The 24,170-nt window shown below is 37.3% G+C and overlaps 1 protein-coding gene across 5 annotated transcripts; it reads right to left on the bottom strand.

Annotated features, from left to right (window-relative positions):
* Window positions 1-964: 964 nt before the first annotated feature.
* Window positions 965-22,201, bottom strand: csf2rb (colony stimulating factor 2 receptor beta common subunit). 5 transcript variants are annotated; one of them, XM_023958947.1, is made up of 12 exons: window positions 14,873-14,998; window positions 13,919-13,972; window positions 10,184-10,234; window positions 8,129-8,344; window positions 7,928-8,039; window positions 7,734-7,827; window positions 7,503-7,590; window positions 6,695-6,828; window positions 6,353-6,554; window positions 4,223-4,319; window positions 4,045-4,111; window positions 965-3,194 (listed from the first exon to the last, which is right to left on the bottom strand). In XM_023958947.1, the coding sequence occupies exons 4-12, from the start codon at window positions 8,244-8,246 to the stop codon at window positions 2,262-2,264; spliced, it is 1,845 nt and encodes a 614-aa protein (XP_023814715.1). In that variant the 5' UTR covers window positions 8,247-8,344; window positions 10,184-10,234; window positions 13,919-13,972; window positions 14,873-14,998; the 3' UTR covers window positions 965-2,261. The 5 variants fall into 5 exon arrangements, with proteins under 5 accessions (XP_023814715.1, XP_023814725.1, XP_023814717.1 ...); XM_023958957.1 differs by having other exon boundaries at window positions 7,928-8,036; XM_023958949.1 differs by lacking the exon at window positions 14,873-14,998 and adding an exon at window positions 14,088-14,771.
* Window positions 22,202-24,170: the final 1,969 nt, after the last annotated feature.

Genomic DNA, 24,170 nt, shown 5'->3' with positions numbered 1-24,170 from the left:
AATCCCAGAGTTCCCAATAGGGAGGTAAGTCTACTGGGAGAATGCAGGGTTCTGTTCAGAGTGCCCATTTTCCACACAAACAGGAAATCCTACTGAGGCAGAGAGCGAGTATTCTACATGCAGAGGTATAGATTTGAATTCATTTATCTGAGTTACAATCTATTAAAAATCTTAATTTTGAGCATCTATATTTTTTTGTATTTCATTGTTTTCATCCAGCCATCATCAACACCTGCTTCACCCATTGGCTGTATATAGAAAACCAAACGGAATGACCCTTTGCATTCCAAACAGGAAGTACCCGCTGACTCCTTAAAGCCAAAATCTCATGGACTTCTATGAAGAAATAAGCATAATAATAATAATAAGCAGCTATTATTAAGTCACTGTATTTGTAAGAATAACCATTCATGCTCTGCTACCTTTTTAACATGTTCTTGCTGATCTTAATTATTTTTCATGATCATTTTTCTTAATTGCAAGTTATTGAAGTTACAAATTGACCAATCAGATGCCTTAATAAAAGCACGTGGTTCATGCTGACCCCACGACGAATGTTCAAAGTTTTTGACAGATTTCCCAGAGCCCACTTTTCAATGGAAGGAGTGTAACCATCCAACAAGCTCACTCCTGATTGGTGAGAGTGGTTGCCATAGAGACATAGACTCATTCCGACTTGGACCAGTCACTGCTTACTGATGCCATCTGGCTCCAAAATAGCTACTGAACTGACGTCATTTGGTTGGAGCAGGAATTAAGTCATTTTCCATAAGTGACTTCACACTTACTCGATCCAGTTCTCATATACAGTCAATGGCTTCACACTAGAGACAACTGCAGCTACAGTATCTAAGGGCAAAAACAATGTACAATTTGGACAGATCATCAATCCAAGAGGAATATGACTTTCTTTAATAAAAAATACATCCAAATGCAATGAAAAACTTTTAAAAAATCTTAAAACTTTCTTTTTGATAAATTTTATTGAGAACTGTTTCGGTTTTTGCACACAGCATGAAGTATTGATTTAACCATTTCACTCACTGCTTTCATCAAACAGGAAAACAAGCAGAAAAAAGATTTTAATCCTAACAAGCAAAAGACAAGAATATTCATAAACATAAAACATAATAATATGTCTCTAATAACATTATAACATTCCTCTAATGCATTTTAAAACTTTACTTACACTGAATAAAAAGTTAGATAAATACTTTGAAAAATCTATGCAAAAAACATTCATTAAAATTTCACCATTTCGCATCAAGACCTGTGTTTTGCTGCAAAACCTACATTCGCAATGCAAAGAACTAAATACTTGAAACTGAAAGTTGAGAAAAAATAAATGTTTTAAAGAGGATGTCTGCCAATAAATAACAAAAAACTTAAAGCAGCCTGTTTCTGTTAGGTGGAAAAAGAAGGGAAGGGGTGAGTCTGTATGTGCAGGTGCTGTATGATGAATTGTAGCTTCTGAGAGAGTTTTGGTTTTAAATAGCTTTTTCATTTTTTAAATTAAGTTTGTTGCATTTTGCTCAAAATATTAATTTAATCTGATACTAAAAAGATGCAGCGGAAACTGTAATGGAAACTTTGTACACTAATCTGTAAACTCACTTGTTGGTTTCATAAACATGGAAAAGGAATGCTGAAACTGAAAATGAAAGCCTTGTTTGAGCCCACACATTTATTGTTGTTGTTCACCTTTCAGCGCATCCCGTAGGGGTTGGCTACAGCGCATGAGCTTTCACTGATTCGCACAGGTAGTTTAGCCGGGGGTTTTTACGCTGGATGTCCTTCCTGACGCAACCCTGTATTTTCATGGCACAGGGAGACCCAGATAGGCAGCAAAGCGAAGGGTCTTTCTCAACGACCCACACTGGAATTAGCTCATTGTACGCCCTGGGAATTGAATCCAGGTTTCCTGCGTAACGGTCAACCTAACCATCTAGCCACACCTATGAGTCAACACCATTAAAAACAAACCTTTAACACCTCAGAAATTTGCTAAAATAAAATTCACCCCACTCATAGATGTTAATAATTTTAAAAAAAGCATTGAATACATTATTTAAAAAAATGGCTGTACATTCATTTAGTTTTGGATTTAAAGTCTGTCCTTCTAACATGGAAGTCCACGAAAAATGTCTCCTCGGAAACCTACCTCTAGGGTCATTTGAGGAACTCAAAAATTGGCAAATCAGAGTTTAGTCAAATAGCACTTCACCCATGAAGAGAGCTTTTACTGCAATTTTACTGTCTCCTTAGCTTTTCTCTTGCTTCACTGGCATGTAGCCATTACTTGAGGGTTCAATGATCATGTTAGATGGAACCAAAAACAAACTGTCTAGTTTGCCATGACTTAAAAGGGGCTGTAAGACTGGACTCGAACACGACCCACAAAAGTTCAGATTGTTTTGTGGGAATGAAGGAGAGGAACATGGAAATGGAAAGTGGGTTGACGTGTCATTAATTTCGATGCTTTCCTGTTGACTCTCAACTGTGCTGTCAAGGCCTGAATCCAGGCTGGGAAGTTCAGGCGAGTCTGCGTGTGGTGTGGAGACTCGCTCGTAGTCAAAACAAACTTGAATGGGGTGCTTGGCCAAATCATTTTCGCTGCTTCCTATCAGCCTGAGGAAATCCATTGTTCCATCATTCTCTTTGTCCCACTCCTTCTTGAGTAGAGTTCGCTCGTCGACGCCATCCATCAAAGTAAAGCTGTCAGTCACTGCCTCTGCTTGACTGACCTCTTCAAAGCTGCACGTGCCTGAATCCACACTCTGCTGCCTGAGATGGTCAACTTTCTCATAGTCGGAAATCTGCATTGTTGTAATGTTGTTGCTGTCCTTCAAAAGAAACTTCAAGATTTCTTCTCTTGCCTCTCCTATTGTTTCGTTATCCTTCTCTGTTTTTCTTGTTTCTTTTTGACCTAGTGCAGGTCCCAAAGGTGTGCAGAGGAGGAGATCTCTGGAAGTCTGAGAGAACAAAGGAGGGGGAGGCGGGCAAAGTGCAGAATAACTTGGGTTGGAGAAGCCAGAGCTGCTGGACTCACAGTTGAAATTCTCTTCAAGGATTTTCTCTTCTGGTCTGATAGGCTGGACAGCTTTCACAGGGAAGGATAACTCCAAGGAGGCAATTCCCTCCTCCTTTAAACAACAGTCAAGGGATTCACTGGTGAAGAGCAGGCTTGACCATTTCTGAGGGACAAAAAGATTGACACAATTAGAGGGTTTAAAGACATGACGTGTGTGTTGTTATGCGATCTGGAAGACGTTTCATGATTTTGTAAAATATCAGAAGGTCATCCTAATGTTTTGTGTACATGGCTGATTCTTGAAGTCTTTGGTGCGGACCAAGCAGGTCAGTGTAGTGAGAATAGACTTTGCTACAGACGTAGGTGTTTGCAAAACAAATTATTCCGTAGATTAGAATAATCTATGCTGATATGTCAATTCAAAACAGTAGAAGTCCCACTCCGATCATCTTCTGGTCTATTCTAAAAGCCTTCGCGGTCTTTCACCTTTTGGATTATCTTGTTAAGGGGTCACCACAATAAACCAACTTTTACTGATATGCACAGGTGGGTTGGCAGGGAGATGTACCCCTATAGCCCCTTACAACCCCAACCTAATATTTCCACTGGAACTAAATTTGAGAACTATCCAGCTGTACAGCATTTTAGCCTGATGCCAGCTCAGACGTGTAAAATGAAGATCTGGTCATCTACAAGTGGATGCATCAGAATGGAACAGCGCAGGGAGCTTGTGGCCTGCCCAGCATATTTTCTGACACAAACGAATTTTTTGCCTGCTCCACAATGATTTGCAAGAAAAAAAACTAAAAAATGTAATTTAAAGCCTATTTCTTTAATAAATGTCCTCCTCCATCGTCAGAAAAATGCCACAAGAACATATTAAAAACACAAAAAACATGAGTATCATCGGAGGGGGTCTTTAATTTACTACTGAACTCTGAATGAAGCACATATCATTTTAAAACAGCAGAACTGCAGTTGCCTATTTAAAAAAAATGGATAAAAATGCCTACATGGAGAGAGGCAGCTTTTGAGGGATTAGGAATCCATGGACCTATTATCTTCTTCGCAGCGTAGATCCTAGAAATAAAATAAAAGGAAAATTTAAACATTTTCGTATTGAAATATATTTATTTACCTGATTCAATCTAATAATAAATTAGTTTAGAAAGCTGAGTTGTCTCCTCTTACCGGATAATGTTTTCTTTACTCAGAAAAGCAGCAAAAAAAATCAAGACAAATGCCACAGCTCCTGGTATGGCTATATTCCAAACACCCATAGATGTTCCTGTCCAACAGAAAGTATAGTAACATCAAATAACTCACAGTGGAGGAAACATTATACAGTATGCTCCCACCAGGGGTCTGCAACCTTCAACACTATAGTCATGTTCTCATTGACAACAACCCCATAGGAGCCACAAAATCATATTTTGTATCCTATAAAAATATAATACACTGGTTTGTATTGATGTTATTGTTACAATTATGATAAATATAAAATAACACTTGTTCTTTGAGCATAAATAAAATGCAAGCATAAAGAGGAAATACATGATATTAAATAGTTTTTAACTTTTGACAGAGATTCACATGACTTCCTTTCAAAATAAAAGGAGCCCTTTGTCAAATAGGATCATTTCAATGCAGCAGTAGGTACTGTAATGTCAGCAGTGATTTATTGAAAATTGTTTATTTTTAATAAATCAGTGGCACAGTGGTTAGTGCTCTTGCCTCACAGCAAGAAGGCCCCTGGTTCAAGTCCCGGCTAGGGGCCTGAACCAGAACATCAATGGGGGACCTTTCTGTGTGGAGTTTCCATGTTCTCTGTGGACTCTGTGGCTTCCTCCAACCATCCAAAAACATGCTTCATAGGTTAAATTGGTTAATCTAAATTGTCCCTCGGTGTGAACATCAGAGTGCGTGGGTGGGTGTGTGATTGTGGAAGGCTTTCGATCGAGGGATGCTTTATTTTAATGAACTGTAAGGGTTGTGTTGCTTTTGATTTGGTTTTTGTGGTTTTTGGTCGTGTTCTGAGATGCCCACAGTCACACTGGTTCCAGATTTATCATGATCCTGAGCTGTAATCATTTTAGTTAATTGCCCTCAGCCTATTTAACTGTCTGGTTTTCAGTTCATCCTTGTCAGGTCATCTGCTCTGTTGTGTCACCTTTTTGTTGCTCCATGGGTTTTGTCTTTTTCAGTTTGTTTATTAAATGCTTTATTTTCTGTCACCATGCCTGGTCTCCTGCATTTTGGGTCCTCCACCACCAGTCCATGACATTAACAACTCTGTATTGGCATTTTTTATTACCAAAAAGCATTACTTTGGTTTTATCTAGGTTCAAATATAGTTTGTTGTAATCCATCCAAGATTTTATTTTGCTTAACTCTGTGTTCACCACATTGATAAGTTCCCAATGAGTGTCTGTGGAATAGAATATTTGTGTCTTCAGCAAATAATGAGTTCAGAATTGATGCTTTGGGACACCACAACTTACAGTATCTCCTTGGCATCTTATGTAAAATCAGCAATCTTTTCTTCCCATTAAATAGCTTTTGACCCAAGTTAGCGCCAGTCCTCTTATCCCATACACTTTTAGTTTGTCTATGAGGATGTCATGATTGTCAAAAGTTTTTTTTATATGAATGAAAATTCCAGCTGCATATTTCTTTTTGTCCAGAGCATTTGCGATTTCCTCCACAGCATCAATGATGACCATTTAGGTTGATCTGTTTTTTCTAAAACCATATTGGTTTTCATTCATGATGTTATGTTTGTCAATAAATTTAACTAATTTATCATTGAATATTTTTTCTAAACTTTATCTTTTTTTCTTCTACTTTTTTTTGTATTGCTGCTGCAAAGTCAAGTCGTCGTAAATGAGAAATTATTCTCAATCAACCTACTTGGATAAATAAAGGTTTAAAAAGCTTTTTTGAGAATTGTGGAAGGAGAGAATGTATATTTATATTTCAAATGCTTTTGGAATCTCCCAGTTTGTAAATATAAATTACATATGTATGTTAGAGGCTTAGAGATACAATTAATCACCTTTTTGACCTCTTTACACTTACTTTTTAAAATTCAAATCTTTTTACTTATCTTTAACCAAAGACCCACAATGGAGGGGTTAAAAAGCCACATGTGGCTCCCGAGCAGAAGGTTGCAGACACACTTTTCTTTTCTTAATTCAACAAAAATTACAAGCAGGGATCATTGATAGGTAACAGTCTCTAATGCTCCAAATACATTGATTGGGAGTTTAAGATGATGTTGCTGTTCAAGAAACCACATTTGCTCAATCTCATATGTTTTACCTGATGGAGATTTTGGTCTTCCCTCACTTGACACCCAGATCAGAGTTGGGCTCCATTCACTCCAAATTCCCTCCACATTACTTCTAGTGGCTCGCACCCGAACCCGCGCTTCATAAGTCTCTCCTTGTGTCAACATCTCAGGGTCCAGTTGCCCCTCACACTCCTGCCCACAATTCAGTGTTTTCTTCTTCACAAGGGGGTCCTAACAAGAACCAGGGATTGAGTGTTTTATAGGTTCAACTTCTTACAATCTAACTGTAAAAATGTAATTCCCCCTCCTTCCCCCGACATGCATCTCTTCACTGAAATGTATTTACAAAGTCATAGAAGAAATTTACATACACTCCAGGACTGTTTCTGCAGTTTCCACTCCAGCTGTGAGGAAAAATCTTTTAGTATTCTATGCCTTGGAACGTGAGACAACCAGGACACTGTCGTCGCATTGATGGACGGCTTTCCTGGCGCCTTTACTTTTGCTGGAAACAAGACAAATTTAGGTCACTTCGCTGCTCCTCAGGTTTGGGGCTATGTCTCAATTCCCTCACTACTCCCTAAAATACTACATTGTGCGGGACTATCCAGTGCCCTGGATTTTAATTCGGACACCAGCTGACTACTTTTTTATGTTGTTTTTTTTATTTACACAGCAAATATGACGTCACTCATTTGCTGTACCTAATAAATGCAAACATTTTACTTAAGACTATTTAGGAATGCATGTTTTTTTTTTAAATAAAAAATTGTTCAAACACAATGCATTGTGGTCCAGTGGGCATCGATGCACACTAGTTTTCTCTCAGAGACTTCTGGGAAATTTCCAGGGCACTTTATTTTGGAATTGTAGATTTGGACACCTGCAAAATGGTGAACACCCTATATAGTGAACTACGTTGTGAACAGTGAGGGAATTCTAACACAACCACTGTAAATGTTAGGTCAGTGTTGCACGACTCTGGTCCTCAGGGAACACTGTCCTACATTCTTTGTATCTTGCCCTGCTCCAACACACCTGCCTCTAATGAATGCTAATATTAGGCTTCTGCAGAGCTCGATGATGAGCTGAATCAGGTGTGCTTTAGCGGGGGAACATTGAAAACATGTGCTCCCTGAGGACCAGGGTTCACAAACACTGCGACAGATCATTACTTACCATGGCAAAATGGCTTGAATAGTTTTGTTTCCGTTTTGGTCGGGGAACCGCAGTTTAGAAAGATGGAATATTTTTCATGACTCAAAAACTGAAAAACAAGTTAAGTCACTCTTTTAAAAAAGTTTACTTTAAACTTATTCAACACAGTCATAAAACCTTTCCAAAAGCATTAGATGATTTGCAAATGGAAATGCCCCACATAGCAAGAAAAACGGCGGTAAGCGTACTCACAGAAAAAGGTCTCTTGAAAATCATGGAGCACCTTTTTATAGCTGGTTTTGTGAAATCAACAGGCTCTAAGACACAGGATGCGTTCAATGGTGAGCTAAAAAGATAAGAAAATTAATGATCATTTGATTTTGCTTTACACAATGACATTCAGGGTTTATAAATAAATAAGTTGTTCTTCTTGTTACCATCCTTACATGGGAGACTTGGTGTAAATTCTACAAACAGAATCCTTGTGATTTGATACAGACGTGCTGTTCCACACACATGTGATGGTGCTGTTTAAGTCACTGTAGCAGCTGAAATCTGCTGGAAAAATGTGGAAGGGAGATCAAATGACAGGATGAGATACATTTATTTATCCAAGTGAGATGGAACAAGTTTAAAATTGTACTTACTTTTATCTAGATGATCTGAATGAGGTGAACAATGGCTAGTTGAAGCAATAGAGATTTGAAGAAACAAGAGCGGTAGTAACAAGGACATGAATCCTTTGATTTTCTCCATTTCTGTCATTTATGCTCTTCTTGAGTGATAAAGAACTCAATGGTGACTTTCCAAAATAACTGGAGTTCCAGTTGCACTCGCTGAAGAGCATCAACCACTGCCTTTTTCTTGTGAAAAAAAAACAAAAACAAATTTGTCTTGTGAAAAAGTTATTTAAAAAATAATTACATTTTGAAATTTCTTGATTGAAAGACTTCTGAAAATTAGGCAAGATCAACAGATATGTGCATGTTGCTGGATGTTTTTCTCCTGTTTGTGTCAGTGAATAAAACAGCATGTCAAATTTCCCAACATTTACATTTGAAAAGAAAAACACATGTGATATTGGCTCATTCTTGTGAAATTGTGTCACATATGGCCAAACTCAGGCTTCCTGCTGCTAAAAGTGGATTTTTTTCATCCAGTGGGAGCTCAGGTATCCAGGTTCCACCTTCAGCGAGAGTCAACTAAATGTGGATGTATCAATTCAAAACTGACTAAAGCTGATATCTTCAACTACGAAGGTAGGTGCTGTTCAAGTAACAAAAAATTCAAGTAACACATGCAAACTAAATGATTAAAATACTGATCAAACTGATCGGCCTCGATTACAAAAGGGGTTTATTCAGACATACCTTTGGTTTGTCTGAAGATTAATAACCCCTGTTGTTAAAGTAAAATATGTCCAACACAAGAGGCCGTCAGCTGGGCAGGCAGATGAGAGCTGACGGCCTCTTGTGTTGGACATATTTTACTTTAACAACAGGGGTTATTAATCTTCAGACAAGCCAAAGGTATGTCTGAATAAACCCATTTGTCTTCGAGGCCGAACTTTATCAATTTCAATCATGTTTGAAAATCTTTGGTGTTGGACCGGACGGAATAGGAAAGAAGGGAAGAAGAGAGAGGGATGTTAGAGAGAGGGGGAGGGGTAAAGGGGTAATAATAGGAGGGGGGGGGATAAAACTATGAAGCAGCATAAAGCAGCAAGTTTACTGGTTGTTTATCATTACAGTAAGGTTCAAATGTAGTACAAAAAGGGTGGGGCCTGTACACACACACTCAAATGTTATCAACACACCTGCTAGCTGCAAAAATGTCCACATGTCAACATATCCACAAAACAGATAGTGTTCACACACGCATACTTATGCCTTTAAACCAACTAGTGTGAAATATTTCATTCATTCAATCATGCAAACTATTAGTACAAAAGTGAGCAAACACCTGTGCTCAGGTGAGTGTTTATGTTTTCTAAAATGGATGGTGGAATGTGAAAAGAAGGAAGGAGAGTGCCCAGCCACCCCCACACCAAGACCCCCGCTGCAGCAGCAGCGGCAGCCGGAACCCCCCCCACGCCACACGGCAGCAGGCAGGGAACAACCGCCCCCCGGACAACCCAATCCGTCATCCAGGCCAGGGCCAGCAGGACCGTCGCGAGGCCCCCAGAGCCAGAGAGCAGGGAGGCACGGGGGGAAAGAGCGCACCGCCCCAGCCCAACCAGGAGAGCAGCTCCCGCCGCACCGGGAGAGCCCAACGCAGGGCCACACCGGAGAAGGGCGCCCACAGCCCCAGACGAGCAGCCCATCACCACCCAGGAGTTCCGGTCATTTAAAGCTTTTTTCCAGATGTGTATTTTTCATGGTGCTGCTCATTTACACTCTAAGATCAGTAAGACCACACAGCAGACTTGAAGGTTGCTCATGATGCTCCTTCATTCCCAGCCTACAGCTTATCTATGTAAACATCTTTGATACTGTCTGCCTGTTGTAACATCTTCTGCTTGCCTTTTCAGCACTGACTGTAATAAAATCTTCCATTTTGTCCTTTGGTTGCCATCCTTTTGGGTTGTCCAGACATTAAGCACTTCAAAATCTTCAGTCTGTTTCCTTGTGACATAATATTTAACTTCTGTTAAATTTATTAAAATGACAAATCAGCAAAGAATGATTCATTAAATGCCTTACCTGTCTGTACAGCAGCACAGGATCTGTTTCAAGCTGAGGATTTCATTTCAACTGTAAAAGAGCATCAGATCAGTCATTTAGTAGTGAAAACATCAGAGGTCTGCATCAGCTGCCACCTTCTTAAGTCAATAAAGATGTAATGGCTGAATTCTCATCAGGTTAATCTAAGTCAAATGACTCAGATGACTACCGGTATATCCCTCTGTATGAACCAACCCTCTTTCTAGAAAACATTGGGTCTTACTGGTAAAATTTATACTCTGAATTCTTCTCACCTTTTTAATCATACGCTGACCTATGTTTTTATCTTGAAATCTTCTGTGAACTAAACCACAGGCAGTAGTTAACAAGGAAACAAGAAGCTGCCTGCGTCTTTGTGGGTTTTTACCTGTTTAAATGATAAACTATTGCAGTGTGCAAGTATCCATATTTTGGACATTGAGGTATGGGTTTGTATATTTTCCTTTAACTGTTGCTTATGTGTTATGTATTTTTAAACAAAAGCCTCACCCTACATAATGTGTATTTTTCAGACAAATTGAGGATAGTAGTGCACATGAAAGAGTTTGACATTTCATCTGGTAAAAACAGGATGTAAAAAAAAAAGTTGTGTGGGTTTTATAAAGGATTTCTGGAGTGTGGTCATTGCAGCCCACCACAGAAGGATCCCAACAGTCTGAAAAAAACCACCTGTGTTTTGCATCATTGCACAATGGTTCAGTAGAACACAGGAAAAAATCAACAAGAAATTACAGTATGTCAATGCATGATTTTTTGATGTATTTAAAGGCCACCTGTGCTATGGCTGTTCACGTCGAAGCAGGTGATTTATTTAATGTATTTCTAAACCGCCTCAAACAAGCAGATTGACGAACATCTAGTCAGCTACTACTTAAAAAAGATCCACCTTCTTTCTGTGAAACCCACTGTTTTTTTTTCTTTTCTTTTCTTTTCTTTTTTTTCTGATAACACCACTATTTCCTGTTTGGTAAGAAGGTTCTCTTTCAGTGAATGACACACAAAACCAACGTTTATCAGATATCAAGATGTGACTTTCTGTCATTAACATCAATTCATAGTTTAAATTAGGAATACAAAAAAAGTGAAGAGGGCATTTCCAAATATGAGTGTTATAGGAAACAGATCAAATATAATAGTAATCAGGAAGTTGAGAGGGCTGTATTTGCTTTGCATTGTTGCTCATAAAAAAGTTTTTAATTCATAAATGGTTTTGTTGAACTAAGTCTAACAGTGTTGACTTATAGATGTTAAATCTCTTTGGTATTCATCTTGACCATCTGCCTGTTTAACTTTAGTATTTTTTAGTTAATTACGTCTACACTCAATATTGTTAAGTAGGGGTGCAACAATTAATCGACTTAATCAATGAATCGGTTTATATCCCTAGGATCCAACCAGATCAATCCTTTAAGTTATTAATCAAATCGAATCAAATCGACCCATACCTTTTTCAAAATGATTTTAATATGAAATAGGTCTATTGAATTGATATTGGAAAATACTATTTGGATTGAGGCCCAATAGGTTTAGTTTACTATAAAACGACTAAGTGACATCACGGTGAACAAAACACGTGAAGGCAGCAAAACATGATCAATCCATCATTACACTCCAATATGTAGAAACATTTAGAATTTTGTAAAGACATGTGACCATACAGTGAGGTAGAATGTTCTAATGTTCCCTTTGTTTTATTTTGATGTGGAAAACCAACAGTGGTCTCAACTTGATGAAGTTAAAATGTGAATGAATTTGTCATTAATTCTTGTTTACTTGTTTGATTGTAATTTACACTTGATTATCTTGCAAGAAATCTGGAAAACTTCACCAGGTATTTATCTCTGAGTCACACTAGTTTAATTTTTGGCTAAGGATGTCATGGATTGATTTTAGGTCAGAGATTTAGATTGTTTAAAATGAACCAATATTGACATCTCAATTCGCCCTTATATTTAAAATATGAAACATAAGCTGTCCTTATATTTGCATTACTAATCCCATCCATACTACTGAAATTCTCAATTTTAACATTAATTTAGGGGAGGATTGTGGTGAGAAGGTGAATTGCATCTAAACGTCAATACTGTAGAAAAGGTTAAAGAAGCGTGTTGACCTTTTTCCTGTGACCGGTACTTTACATGCTGTCAGATAAGCTAAAACAATACAAATGTCAGTTGTTTCTGACTAGTTATTTTTGAAGAAGTTAAGAGAGTAAGAACTTTTTTGTTGTTTTTTTGGAAATGTCTTTTAAAAAAACTTTTCTGTCATCCCAGGAAAAATATGAACGGTAACTGTGTATTTAGACAAGCAAAAGTAAAATTATTTTTTGTCTGAAAAATGTGTTTAAAAAAACGTTTATTTCAAGTTTAGTTTGGCCTCATGAAAGGTCATGAAAACCTTTCTGCCTGAAAGGAATCTAAGTTGGATATTAGAGTCATTCTTTGAATGCAGCTAAGACAAAGACATAATCTGTCTCACTGTTCCTTGATATTGTTTTGATCAACTGGAAAAGAATTTCATGGAATTGTTTGAATGGCACGACAAAAGAAAACATTACAGTTATCTGGTTAGGGAAAATATTTCTCATATTTGAAATATTATATTGAACAAAAAAAGAAGGCAGTTTTACAGAATGGTAGAGTTAAAATATGCTGCATCAAACATTAGCATTCATATAACCAGGATGAAGATGAAGTCATACGCACTCAAAGGTACGCCAAAACAGCAGTAAAATTGAGGGCAGTCAGGGTAATAAGGTTACCAGAGACAAAAAAAATAGTTTTAGATATATTCCTCTTAATTTCTATAGTTTTGTGACAAGACAAAGGATAATATTTATATTCACACCTGAAATTTAATAAAACTTTTTTAACTTGGATATTTATTTTTAATTAATGAATTTGAACAAAAAATAAACACCATTGCTATATAGTTAGATAGACACAATCCTTAAACAATATTAATGGAATTGGTGTTAAAAGAAATGCATTTAAAGGAGTTCTCTTTAATAACCAAAAATTTAGGACACAGGGCTGCATGGTGGTTTGTAGGTCATAACTGATTTAAATGTATGGGTTTAGGAGGCTGTATGTTCTTTTATTTAAATATTTCAGCAACCTCCAAACACAGATTATAAAGCCATGTGTAGGCATGTAAGGCTAATCGAGCAACTCAACATAGAAGTGAACTAAGACAGATCAGTAAACACCAAGAAAGACTCAAACCCATAAAATAATAACCACATTGGTGGGGAAAATGTGAAGAAAGAGGACGTACAAGCATCCTGTTTTCAACAACAGCCATTTCTGAACTTTTTTTTCTTTTCTCTGTCTTCCTCTATCTCATTGGAAACAAAAAGAGCTTTCTCTCACACAGACATGGGTTACTGATTGGTTGCACCAATCTAGTTTGAGGTTGCGTTTTTTATGCGTCTGAGTGACAGAAAATGGAGAGAGAATGACTAAAGAGTGTGTGGTTTTCTTGTTACCGTAGAACTCAAGAAGGGGAAATCCAAATGTCAGGGGAAGAAAGCCATAAACAGAACAGCTCTTTGAAAAGGCCACTAAAAAGGTAGACTGACAAAATAGCATCTGACATCTGTCTGGTTTGATTTTATCATTTGATTTCAAGACTGATGTCATGCTAGCATAACCAAGTGTGAGGCAAATGGAGCTCAGTAAAGTGTGACTTTGAATTCATCTCATCACGTCTGACCTGGATGGGATTAGGTATGCTGGGCATTGGATTATTCATCTGAACAGCTCCAATCTGTCAGGAGACAATCAGAGGAAAAGTGAGAAAAGAGTGTCATAAAGTCCTTTGCTCTGATGGAAGTACTATCAGGTTAAACAGAGGTTTTTAGTCAGTCTTTGTAAAATCATACTTGTGTATCTCTGTCTCATCACACCTCCACATTCTTCAATTGACATTGTAGATTTTCTTGATTTGCGTCACCATTCTATATTTTCATCTCTCATTTCTCTGATGTTCTCACTGACTTTCTTTCTTTCTTGATGTTTTCATTTCCTATAAAAAGAGGTTTACCCCTTGAAGTTGATCATTTAAAAAAATTTAACTTTTTTGTTCAAAAAAGTTAGGTTTTTAAAGTAATTTGATACCCAACCTATTCTCTATTCTCTTTTTTATATAAAAAAACATTTGATTGGCCTGAACATAATGTCAAAAATAATAAAACATGACAAATAAACCTTATAATCAATTACACATTATTGTTTTATATGATGATTCCTTTTTTAGTTTGATATATTAAGTTAACCATTGTTCTGAAAAAAAAATTACAAAATGTTTTTCTGCTGCTTATTGTCTGTAGGAGTAATACACACAATGTTTTTAATAACATGTTTTGTAACTGCACAATAATGTTTGGTTGAGTAGGCAGTTAAAGGGTTAAAATAATGCAAAAGCAAATTTTCAGTAAGACCAAGATGCGTTCATCTCTGAATTTGTTTCTAAACTTAATTTTCTATCATTTTGTCATCTTTGATTTGAAAAAAAATTCCTCAATAAATATATTTATGACAAGTGAACTGGCATCATGTTGTACCATACGTTCATTCATTTCTTACCAACAAATCTTTTCTCACCAACAACATGAATCAATTCATCAAAAGCAGCCTAAATTCAAAGTTAACTGACAAAAGAGCTTACCTGCCAAGTAGTGAGTAGCGTGTTGTAATTTCTTCTTCTAAATTCAATTTAAAAAAACAGCCTTAACTCTGAAAATCTTCCGGTGGAAAAACTTTTTCGCCTGTGCATCGCTAAAGACTGTTTTACCGCTACTAACTGACGCACAGGAGGAAAAAAAACCCATTGTGGCTAAGGTGGTTTCCTTGATAGTAGTAGACCTGTCATTTATTCTCAAAGTCTCCAAAGGGAACAAGTTCATGTTAGTTTGTGTCACAGATGGACATTTTAAAGTCAAAGTTCTTATCGTTTTTTGTTTGAATTTATTGGCTCAAGGACCCCGTTTTTAGAGGTAATAGTAATAGTAATAGTAATAGAATAGTGTGAACCATAGTTCACACTCTGGTAAACACTGAGGTATGAATAGAGAGAGTAGAGCCCATGTGTTGAGCTGAAAGTTATTGTCCCATTTTATTCAGAATCAAAGGCAGCACTGAAAACCACAAACAAGCTGAAGGTTTCCTTTTACTGGCTCTTTTTTATGATCCGCTATGTCCTTTAAAAGCATTATTTAACAGTTTTGTAATTTCAGTTGACAAAAAAAAAGGGCCATATATGACAAAGAAATCACCATCTCAGCAACCTTGACCTCCAACTGTTTCTCACAGCCATTTGTAAGCTTCTTGCAATTTCCTTAAACTACATTCTTTCTATTCTCTTGACAGACATTATTTTTTTCCACTGGTCCATGGTTACCCTTTTCACTGGGAATGACATCACACCTCATCTAATTTTGAAATTCCAGAGTTTCTTCTGTATATTCAAACTTTTGGATGGTTGCTTTAACAACAAGCTGTTTTTGTAAACCGAGTTGGTAAATTTTCATGTGTTGACAGAACTTTTTGGACAGAGAATGTCAAAGATGACAGTTTGGCAGGACAAAGCCAATTTTTGAGCTCTGTTCGGTTCACTCACCTGTCAAATAAAAAGAAACATACTAAATTAAACTTCATTAGTTATTTCTGTATTTTGAAAAAATTTGTAATGTGTTTTTACAGTTTACATGTTTTGCAGACCGCATGTTTTTTACACTTTTGCAGCTGTATTTATTTAATATTTATTTCTTTATTTAATAAGAATCTCATTTTTGATAATAATGTTTCATAATAATTTTAGTAATATTTATAATTAACTTATATAAATGTAATTTGTGATGTCCTTTATTGATGTTATATTATATAGATTATTTCTGAATGTCCTGTTGCTGCCACAGATAAATGAAATTTCCCCATTGTGGGATTAATAAAGTATATCTATCTATCTATCTATCTATCTATCTATCTATCTATCTATCTATCTATCTATCTATCTATCTATCTATCTATCTATCTATCTATCTATCTATCTATCTATCTATCTATCTATCTATCTATCTATCTATCTATCTATCTATCTATCTATCTATCTATCTATCTATCTATCTATCTATCTATCTATCTATCTATCTATCTATCTATCTATCTATCTATCTATCTATCTATCTATCTATCTATCTAAATCCCTTCTCGCCATTTGTCACTAATTTGAAATGTACCAGTCTAATCTAGGACTGCTGTGGAAATTTAGCATCACCATAAAAGCAAAAAAATAAATAAAAAATCAAGAATTCTAAGTGTGCTATGAACAAACTTCACACGGCTTTCAGTAAACAACAGACTGCCCACCCCGATGCTGCATTTATTGTTGCTGGAGATTATAACCTCTCCAATTTAAAAACAGTGCCCCCCAAAATTTACCCAAATGTTTTTTGCCTTCCTCATTCTTGTGTTTCTTTGTGCAGGCTGACTTTGGCTCTCTGGGAGGAGTCCGCCCTCTCCCTGGTGGCCCTCAATGGAGTGGCACACAGCCTGCACTTTAGGTTAATTTGTTTGAGCTGTATTTAAATGGTTCTGTTAAGTGGTTCTGTTAATAAAGTATATATTGATATTGATTGCTTGATATATCACTGGACATACTGACCCCTCCCCCATGCATTCCAAACAGGAAGTACCTGCTGGTTCAAAATGGCCAAAATCCTATAGACTTCTATAGAGAAATAAACATTATTACTCAGTCAATCTATTTGTCTGAATAACCATTCTTCCTCTGATACCTTTTTCTTAACATCATCTTACAAATTTACTTTTTTTTCATGATATTTTTTCTTTGTCGGAAGTTATTACAGTTATAAACTGACTAATCAGGTGTATCAGTAAAAGCATGTGGTGCCCACTAGCCCCCACCTCGAATGTTTGATTGACAGATTCACCTGAGCCGCTTTCAGTGAAAGGGGATGGACATCGCACAAGCTCACTCATGATTAGCAAAAGTAGTTGCCTTAGAAATGACTTAGACTGACTTAGACAGACCAGTCACTTTGGACTGGCTCAAAATGGCAGCGCCCGTATCGTTTGAAAAGTCTATGGCGATAATTAATTTTTAGAGCAAAGCATTTTTCCTTAGTAAAATCTTTATTAAGGAAGCACTTTTATCTGTAAAAAAATAAAATAAAGTTAATTTAGCTTGTGTTTTTTATGTCAACTGAATTTTTGTGCGTGTCTGGGATGTGTATCAAACCTATAGTTGATCTCAATGTCTGGTTTGTAGAATAGTTTTATTGTGGAGTCAGTTGCTATGAATGTGGGCTAAACAAAAATGTCACTGAAACCACCCTGAGGGTTTGCTATGTTTACATTCTCACCTGGTGCTTCCTGTTTTCTCATTCTGTTTCCTTTTCTTTCTCGCAAGCTTTTTAAGGACCCCTCGCACACACACACACACACCCACACAACGACACACACACACACCCACACAACGACACACACACACACACAAAGTTTACCTAGCCACCAGTTTAAGATATTGTATTGGTTTCCATTGATTTTATGCAGCCTAACCCCATCTCAGCAAAACCAAGACTGGGTGAAGTCCAGCCCTACAGTAAGCTCCACCTAACTGCCAATCCGACTTAGGAATTGCATTTTTGTCAAACTTCATTAGCAAATACGTTTATGTATCTTCATAATCTTATCTTATTACCAATTCCCAAGTGGATCCGACTTGAACTTGAGGCGCTACATATAAACTAAAAGACAGTTAAAGGTTGTTGTAATCCAATATACTCCAAATCATATAAAGTTGAAAGTCCATCTCCCTTCAATCAAGATCATTACACTAAGGCCCGTCCTCGTTGGGCGGGCTGGGGTCCCGCTCTGTGGTCTAATAGCCATGGAGTGGGCCCTGGACTGCTCTGCGCTGGGCGGGCGCTGTGGTAGTGACCCCTGTGGTCGGGCTGGGCCTTGGAATAAATGGATCCCCATTATATCGTTTCCTCACAGCAGTACCAAGCCAGACCTTCTTTAAGCTGCAGTTCTTTGTTTCTGTTCAGGGTTCTACAGGGGGAACTGGGTAGGTGGGGTGTGGGGGTGTGGGTTGGGGGGGTGGGGGGTGAGGGAGGGGTCCCATCTTTGTGTGATTGTCCTTTGTTTGCTGTTTTTAACAATTTTCAGTTTTTATGACTGTTTTATCTGCTTTTATGTGAAGCACTTTGTGTTTTTAACTGAAATGAAAGGCGCTATATAAATAAATAAAGTTTGAGTTTGAGTTTAAATAGGCCCAACTGTATTGTGATGATAGAAAGCATAAGTGTTCACAAAACATGGTGAGCAAAATCTTAAATTTGACTCATCTTCATGTGGCAAATCTGAGAAAGCAAATTCCTTCCAAAGGTGAGTTTTTTTTTTTAGATTATTTGCACTGTGAGAGCATAATTATGTACATCTTCCCCTTAGACCAGGGGTGTCCAAATCCAGGCCTTGACGGATAATCTACTGCTGGTTTTCCAGAAATCCTGCCTTATCTATTGTTGATTACCTGGATCAGGTGTGTTTAGCCAATAGGGAGCTTCAGTGGCAGGTTGGTTAGAAAACATGTAGGACACCTGCCCTTGTGGACTGGAATTGGACACCTCTGTCTTAAACGATCCATCCATCCACCTTCAGAATTCTCTGAATCCCTTTCGGGTGCATGAGGTTGGTGAAGACTGAATACACCCTGAACAGGTCACCAGTCTGTTCCTGGGCCACATACACACCGAAGAGGAATTTAGAGACACCAAATTCACTTATGAAGCATGCTTATGGGCTGTGGGAGGAAGCCAGGGTGCCTGGAGAAAACCTACACATGCAGGATCCCTATTGGGATGTGAACCATGACCTTCTCTGTGTGAGATGAGAGCACTAACCACTGCGCCATCGTAAAACCCCCTTTTAAACTTTTTAACATGAATTTTCACAACAATTCTAAGTACGGATGACTTTCTTTGTGATATTGTGTCACTTTTAAAGGTATTTTAGATTGTTGTATCCATGCAACCTACACAAGCCTTAGTTTATTGATTTGACATGATTGTCCATTTGTCTGTATTGTAGTATTTACACACTGAAGTAAAGGTTAGGCAGTTTTAAACCTTCATCTGTCACCTACATGTTTCCTTCCTCTGTAAGCTATGAATGTGGTGTTTATAGAGTTGTAACACGGATGTTCAAAAGTATATCTTTTCCATATCTCAAAATGGTAATGTCAAGTAGAATCTGTGTAAATCCGCATAGTGAGCTATAAGTTTCAACTAAAAAAAGAGCCCTTTTGACTTCGAAAAATCTTAACCTTAAAGAAAATGAAGTAAACTATTTCATCTGCAGCTTTTAGCTGCCACACACCTGTTTTCATAATCCATTTTCTAATTTTAACTCATGTTGTCGGTTAAAAACAAAAAAAAGGTCAAGTATCACATCGCTCATGCATTTTGCACCACAAAATGTAACTTTTGCCTTTTGTCCACCCACAGAAGAAAACAACCAGAGAGCAGATTCTCAGTTACATTCTTTTGTTTTTGGAGGATGAAAAGTTCCAAAGTTAAACGCACTTTGATATAGACTATAGACTAGACAGCTTAAGGAAAATATTAGAGAAATACCTGTACACATGCTCCAGTCTTTTGTTATGACTGACATTTTCCCCAAATGCCACAGGATAACCTGAACAATTCTGCCCTCCAGTGGAAACCTAAAAACAAATTCCTAAAGATAAATATAAAATCACAAGATCGAACAGCTGCAAGGGTACTAATTATTCCAACATTGGGAAATTTATAATGAATTACCAACCCTAAAATAAAATAAAAATGTAATAATACAGCTTTTACACTTTATTTGAATACTATGAAAATTCTCAGACTAGCACTGTCATAACAAATCTTTAGACATGTGTCACTTTAAAATTTGGGCACAGCTCTGCTACTGATGGCAGTCAGTCATTTATTTATGAAATCATGTATCCAGTTTACATATTAAGACACTGGATCACAGTATTTGTCTGTGCTGCTTGACATTTTTATTTATCTTATCTTATTTTATTTATCTGCCTTGATTGAGCCACCTAGTGAAACACATCAAAACTGGGTGAAATCCAATAATATGGAAGGTCAACATGTGACTGTAAAAAATCCCTCTTTTCCTGTTGAAGATTGATCTGGGCCAACAGGGAAAACACAGATACCTAAATTCTTAAATCACAATTAAAACTGCCTTTTTTTCCCAAATGTTTTGCAACAGTGAATTTTGAACTCCTCATAAAAATGACCCTACTGTACCTGGTTGAATGAAATAAATGGAGAATCAAATACAAAAACAACTGTTATTGATTTATACATTGAAATCCATATTCAATCTTGTGTCATAGGGATTAAAATGACTCCCTTGCAGCCTGTATGCTTTTTAATGGAACCTGTCTGTAAACTGTTTTTGCCATTAAAAATTAAGCCATGAACACAAACAGCAAACTCTGATCCGGACTTCTCTCAACAGGACAGCCTAGAGAATTTTGTGATGATGTAATAAGAGCAACATGTTCCAAAGTCCCCTTTGTCTTCTGACAATTCCCTTTCTGAGTGACGGTTCTACACTGAGTCACTCCCCGAGAGAGACCCTCCCCAGGCCCCCCACATGAGAATCTCAACTGAATTCTGTTTGTCTGTGTCAACTTGATACAAAATATGTCTTACACTGTATAGTATATGAAATATCGATCTTTACTTCAGAGAAGAAAAAATAGGCTTGTGGCTGCTGTTTTCAATCCCATGATTGGCATATTTCTAGTGATGACCAGTAAAATCAGATTTTGTCACCATAGAGTTGTAGTAAATGGTAAATATTCATCTTTAAAACTACCTACAGATTAATGAATATTCCATTGACTGTAGAACCCAACATAATAGAAAGAAAGAAAGAAAAAATAAACTTCATACATGCAGGCTTAAAATTAACCCATATTAACTTAAAATCCCCAGTTAACCGATTAAAGAAAATGTTGAAAGCGTTTAAGCTGCCACAAATGGTTATTAAAGTAATGACTAATCTGACATTATTTGCCCAATTAGTACCTTATGGCAGCAACAGCATGCTGTACAACCATCACAGGTCATTCAAACTTTAGGAACTAATGATACAATAAACCTTAGTGTAAAAGCAGACACACAAGTCAGGATCCTAATCTTACAAGTAAAAGTAGAGCAAAGGTTGTAGAAGAAAATAAAAGTGTAAAAATTAATATGTTGCAAAATTTAGGCCTACTTAAGTTTATGTCATTGGCCACAAAAGAAAAAAAAAAGTTGGTCACAGATACCAGAAAACGTGCATCCATAGCTACGAGGAAAAACCCTGTTCTTTATCTTGCTTCTCCTCTTCTTCAGATAGCTGTGACCTTTTTTAGTCCATCTCTCTGACTAAACCAGTTTTCACTTAGGTGACCTTATTGTTTTGTGTTCCTTTTTTTTATTTGGCTGTTTGACATTAAAAATGCAGAATTTTACATAGGTACCATAGTACCATAGTACTATGGGGTTGTACCCATAGTACTCCTCGTACCTAAAACCACTACTGCTCTCTCCTTATTCATTTCTTATGAATTTTAACACCGAAAACATATGTATGTAAGAAAATTGTTTTTAATATATGTTCTGCAAAATATATCTTGACCAAACAGCAACCATTTGACATCCTTTATGTAGTAAAATATATATGTTTGACAATTGATGAAGAAAGCTGCCTAAAAATGACTTGTCACTTTGCTGCCACTCCAACAACGCTCTACTGTGAGATAACACAAAAATGATTGTTGTCAAATTGACACACTCACCAGCTTGGGTCATAGCATGAAGGTTACTCCCCCAGGCTACAGGCCAACAGTACCCCAGAAGCCCTCAGTTTTGTACAAGGCACACAGCATCCGTAAAGAGCATTCTGACTGTATTTTTAAAGAGTGACTTGAGTGTAAAAATGAGCCTCCCATGAAGCTCTTAAAACAGGAAGTGGGAACTTCCTTTTGATTTCTCTGTCATCACCTCTGATACATCAGAGGCCATCTGTGTAATATTCAGTTTATACAAATAGATTAAATATATTTTTTCAAATAATAACTGAATTCCAACCTGTGCTCTATAAACATGTCACCAAAAAGACTTTTTTTGTGTTGTAGCTCAGTTTTTTTTAAATAAAACATTTGTGGATATTTGTAGATACCATTACAAAGTTTTGGTTGACCTTTGGGTTGTCCTAATTTCAGCAAAAAAACCTCCTGAAAGTCCAGTTTAGTATCTTTGTAAAGCTGACTGACTGATGGTCATGGCACATGTGTCATTGTTCAAGGGAACTCAATATTTATAGAAACTATGTCATCTGCAGGTCACCAAAAACTGGTTTCTTAAAGTCTCTGTCCGATGATTTTTTGATCTATTTTCAAAGTGTTCCCAGTAGTCTTTTAAATATGATTGTGTCGTTTTTAGCCCAAATCAAAAAACCTGTACAGTTTCTTAGGACATAGTTTTCGCAAAGCGTCAGTAGTTTATTAGAAGTTAAAATACCTCCCTGTTGCTGAGAGCTCGGAGCAGGGAGCTTCTGGCCTGTCCAGCGTACCGTATTTTCACGACCACAGGGCGCACTGGATTACAGGGTGCAGTTTCAGTTATAGGTGCTTTTCTGTATCTAACACATACAAAAAGCACACCAGGTTTTAAGGCGCGGGCACGTTAAAAACTTAGCGGTAAAACATGCATGCTAGTGTGTGTTTTAAAAAAGGCAGCAGGGGCAAAACCGAGTTGGTTGTGATTTCTTTTTTATTCTTTCAGTCATCAATTAGCATCCAAAAATACATCAAAGTCCTCATCTTCTGTCTCTAAAATGAACAGCTGGGCTAAGTTTCTATCAAACACACCAGGTTCCCCTTTCATCATTGTCAGAGTCCGTCTCGTTGCCGTGCGGCTCCTCATGAATGATGCCGGCTTTTGCAAAAGCTTGAAGAACAGTGCAAGCAGACACATTAGCCCAAACATCTACAATCCATTCACTAATTGTGGTGTAACTCGCCAGGCGCTGCTTCCCAGTCTTAGTAAAACTGTGTTCACCATCTGTCATCCACTGCTCCCTTGACATTCACAACCTTACTTTGAATGCCCTGTTCACACTGATGTCCAGCAGTTGGAGTTCCTTCATCAAGCCTCCTGGAATGACAGCAAGCTCCAAGTTCCTTTGCTTCACTTGTTTTCTCACAGCGGCTGTGAGATCGGTCGCTCGAGTCGGTCTTCCAACTCGGGCCACCTTGCCTTATTTCCACAGAAACTCAGCTGCATCTTCTTGACTTCTTGAGTTCCTTTTCCAGCCTCATTCATTTGCGAACCATGGATTCATTAATCTTGAATTCTCTGGCAGCTGCTCGATTCCCATGTTCCTCCGCGTAGCTGATAGCTTGTAGTTTAAACTGTGTTTCATGAGCGTGTCTCTTTCCAGGTGGCATTTTCAGGGTTTCTTAAACTATGTTGTTCTGCATTGTGCACATACCTGCACTTTTGTACTATTCGGGGGGGTGTCTTCTTTCACGCGCAGACTTCCCTCCTTACCGTTTTCATGCTGTCTTCTCCTACGTCCTCTTTCCCAAAGCCACACAACAACACATTAGGCCCACTGCACCATAGGGCCCACTGTACAATTTGGAGAAAATTAAAAACTTTTAAGTGCGCCTTATGAACGGTATTTTCTACATCACAATTCCAATCTTTTTCAAACTGCACTTTTTTTTTGGTCTGCTCCTGATTCACTGTGATTTGTATAAAGAAATACACAGAAAGGTAATTTTGCGCTTCATTTTCTTTATAAAGAATAGAATAGAATAGAATAGAATAGAATAGAATAGAATAGAATAGAATAGAATAGAATAGAATAGAATAGAATAG

The sequence above is a fragment of the Oryzias latipes genome, chromosome 1, assembly GCF_002234675.1.
Source record: "Oryzias latipes chromosome 1, ASM223467v1".
NCBI lineage: Eukaryota > Metazoa > Chordata > Actinopteri > Beloniformes > Adrianichthyidae > Oryzias > Oryzias latipes.
This window is presented reverse-complemented; position numbering and strand designations above follow the sequence as displayed.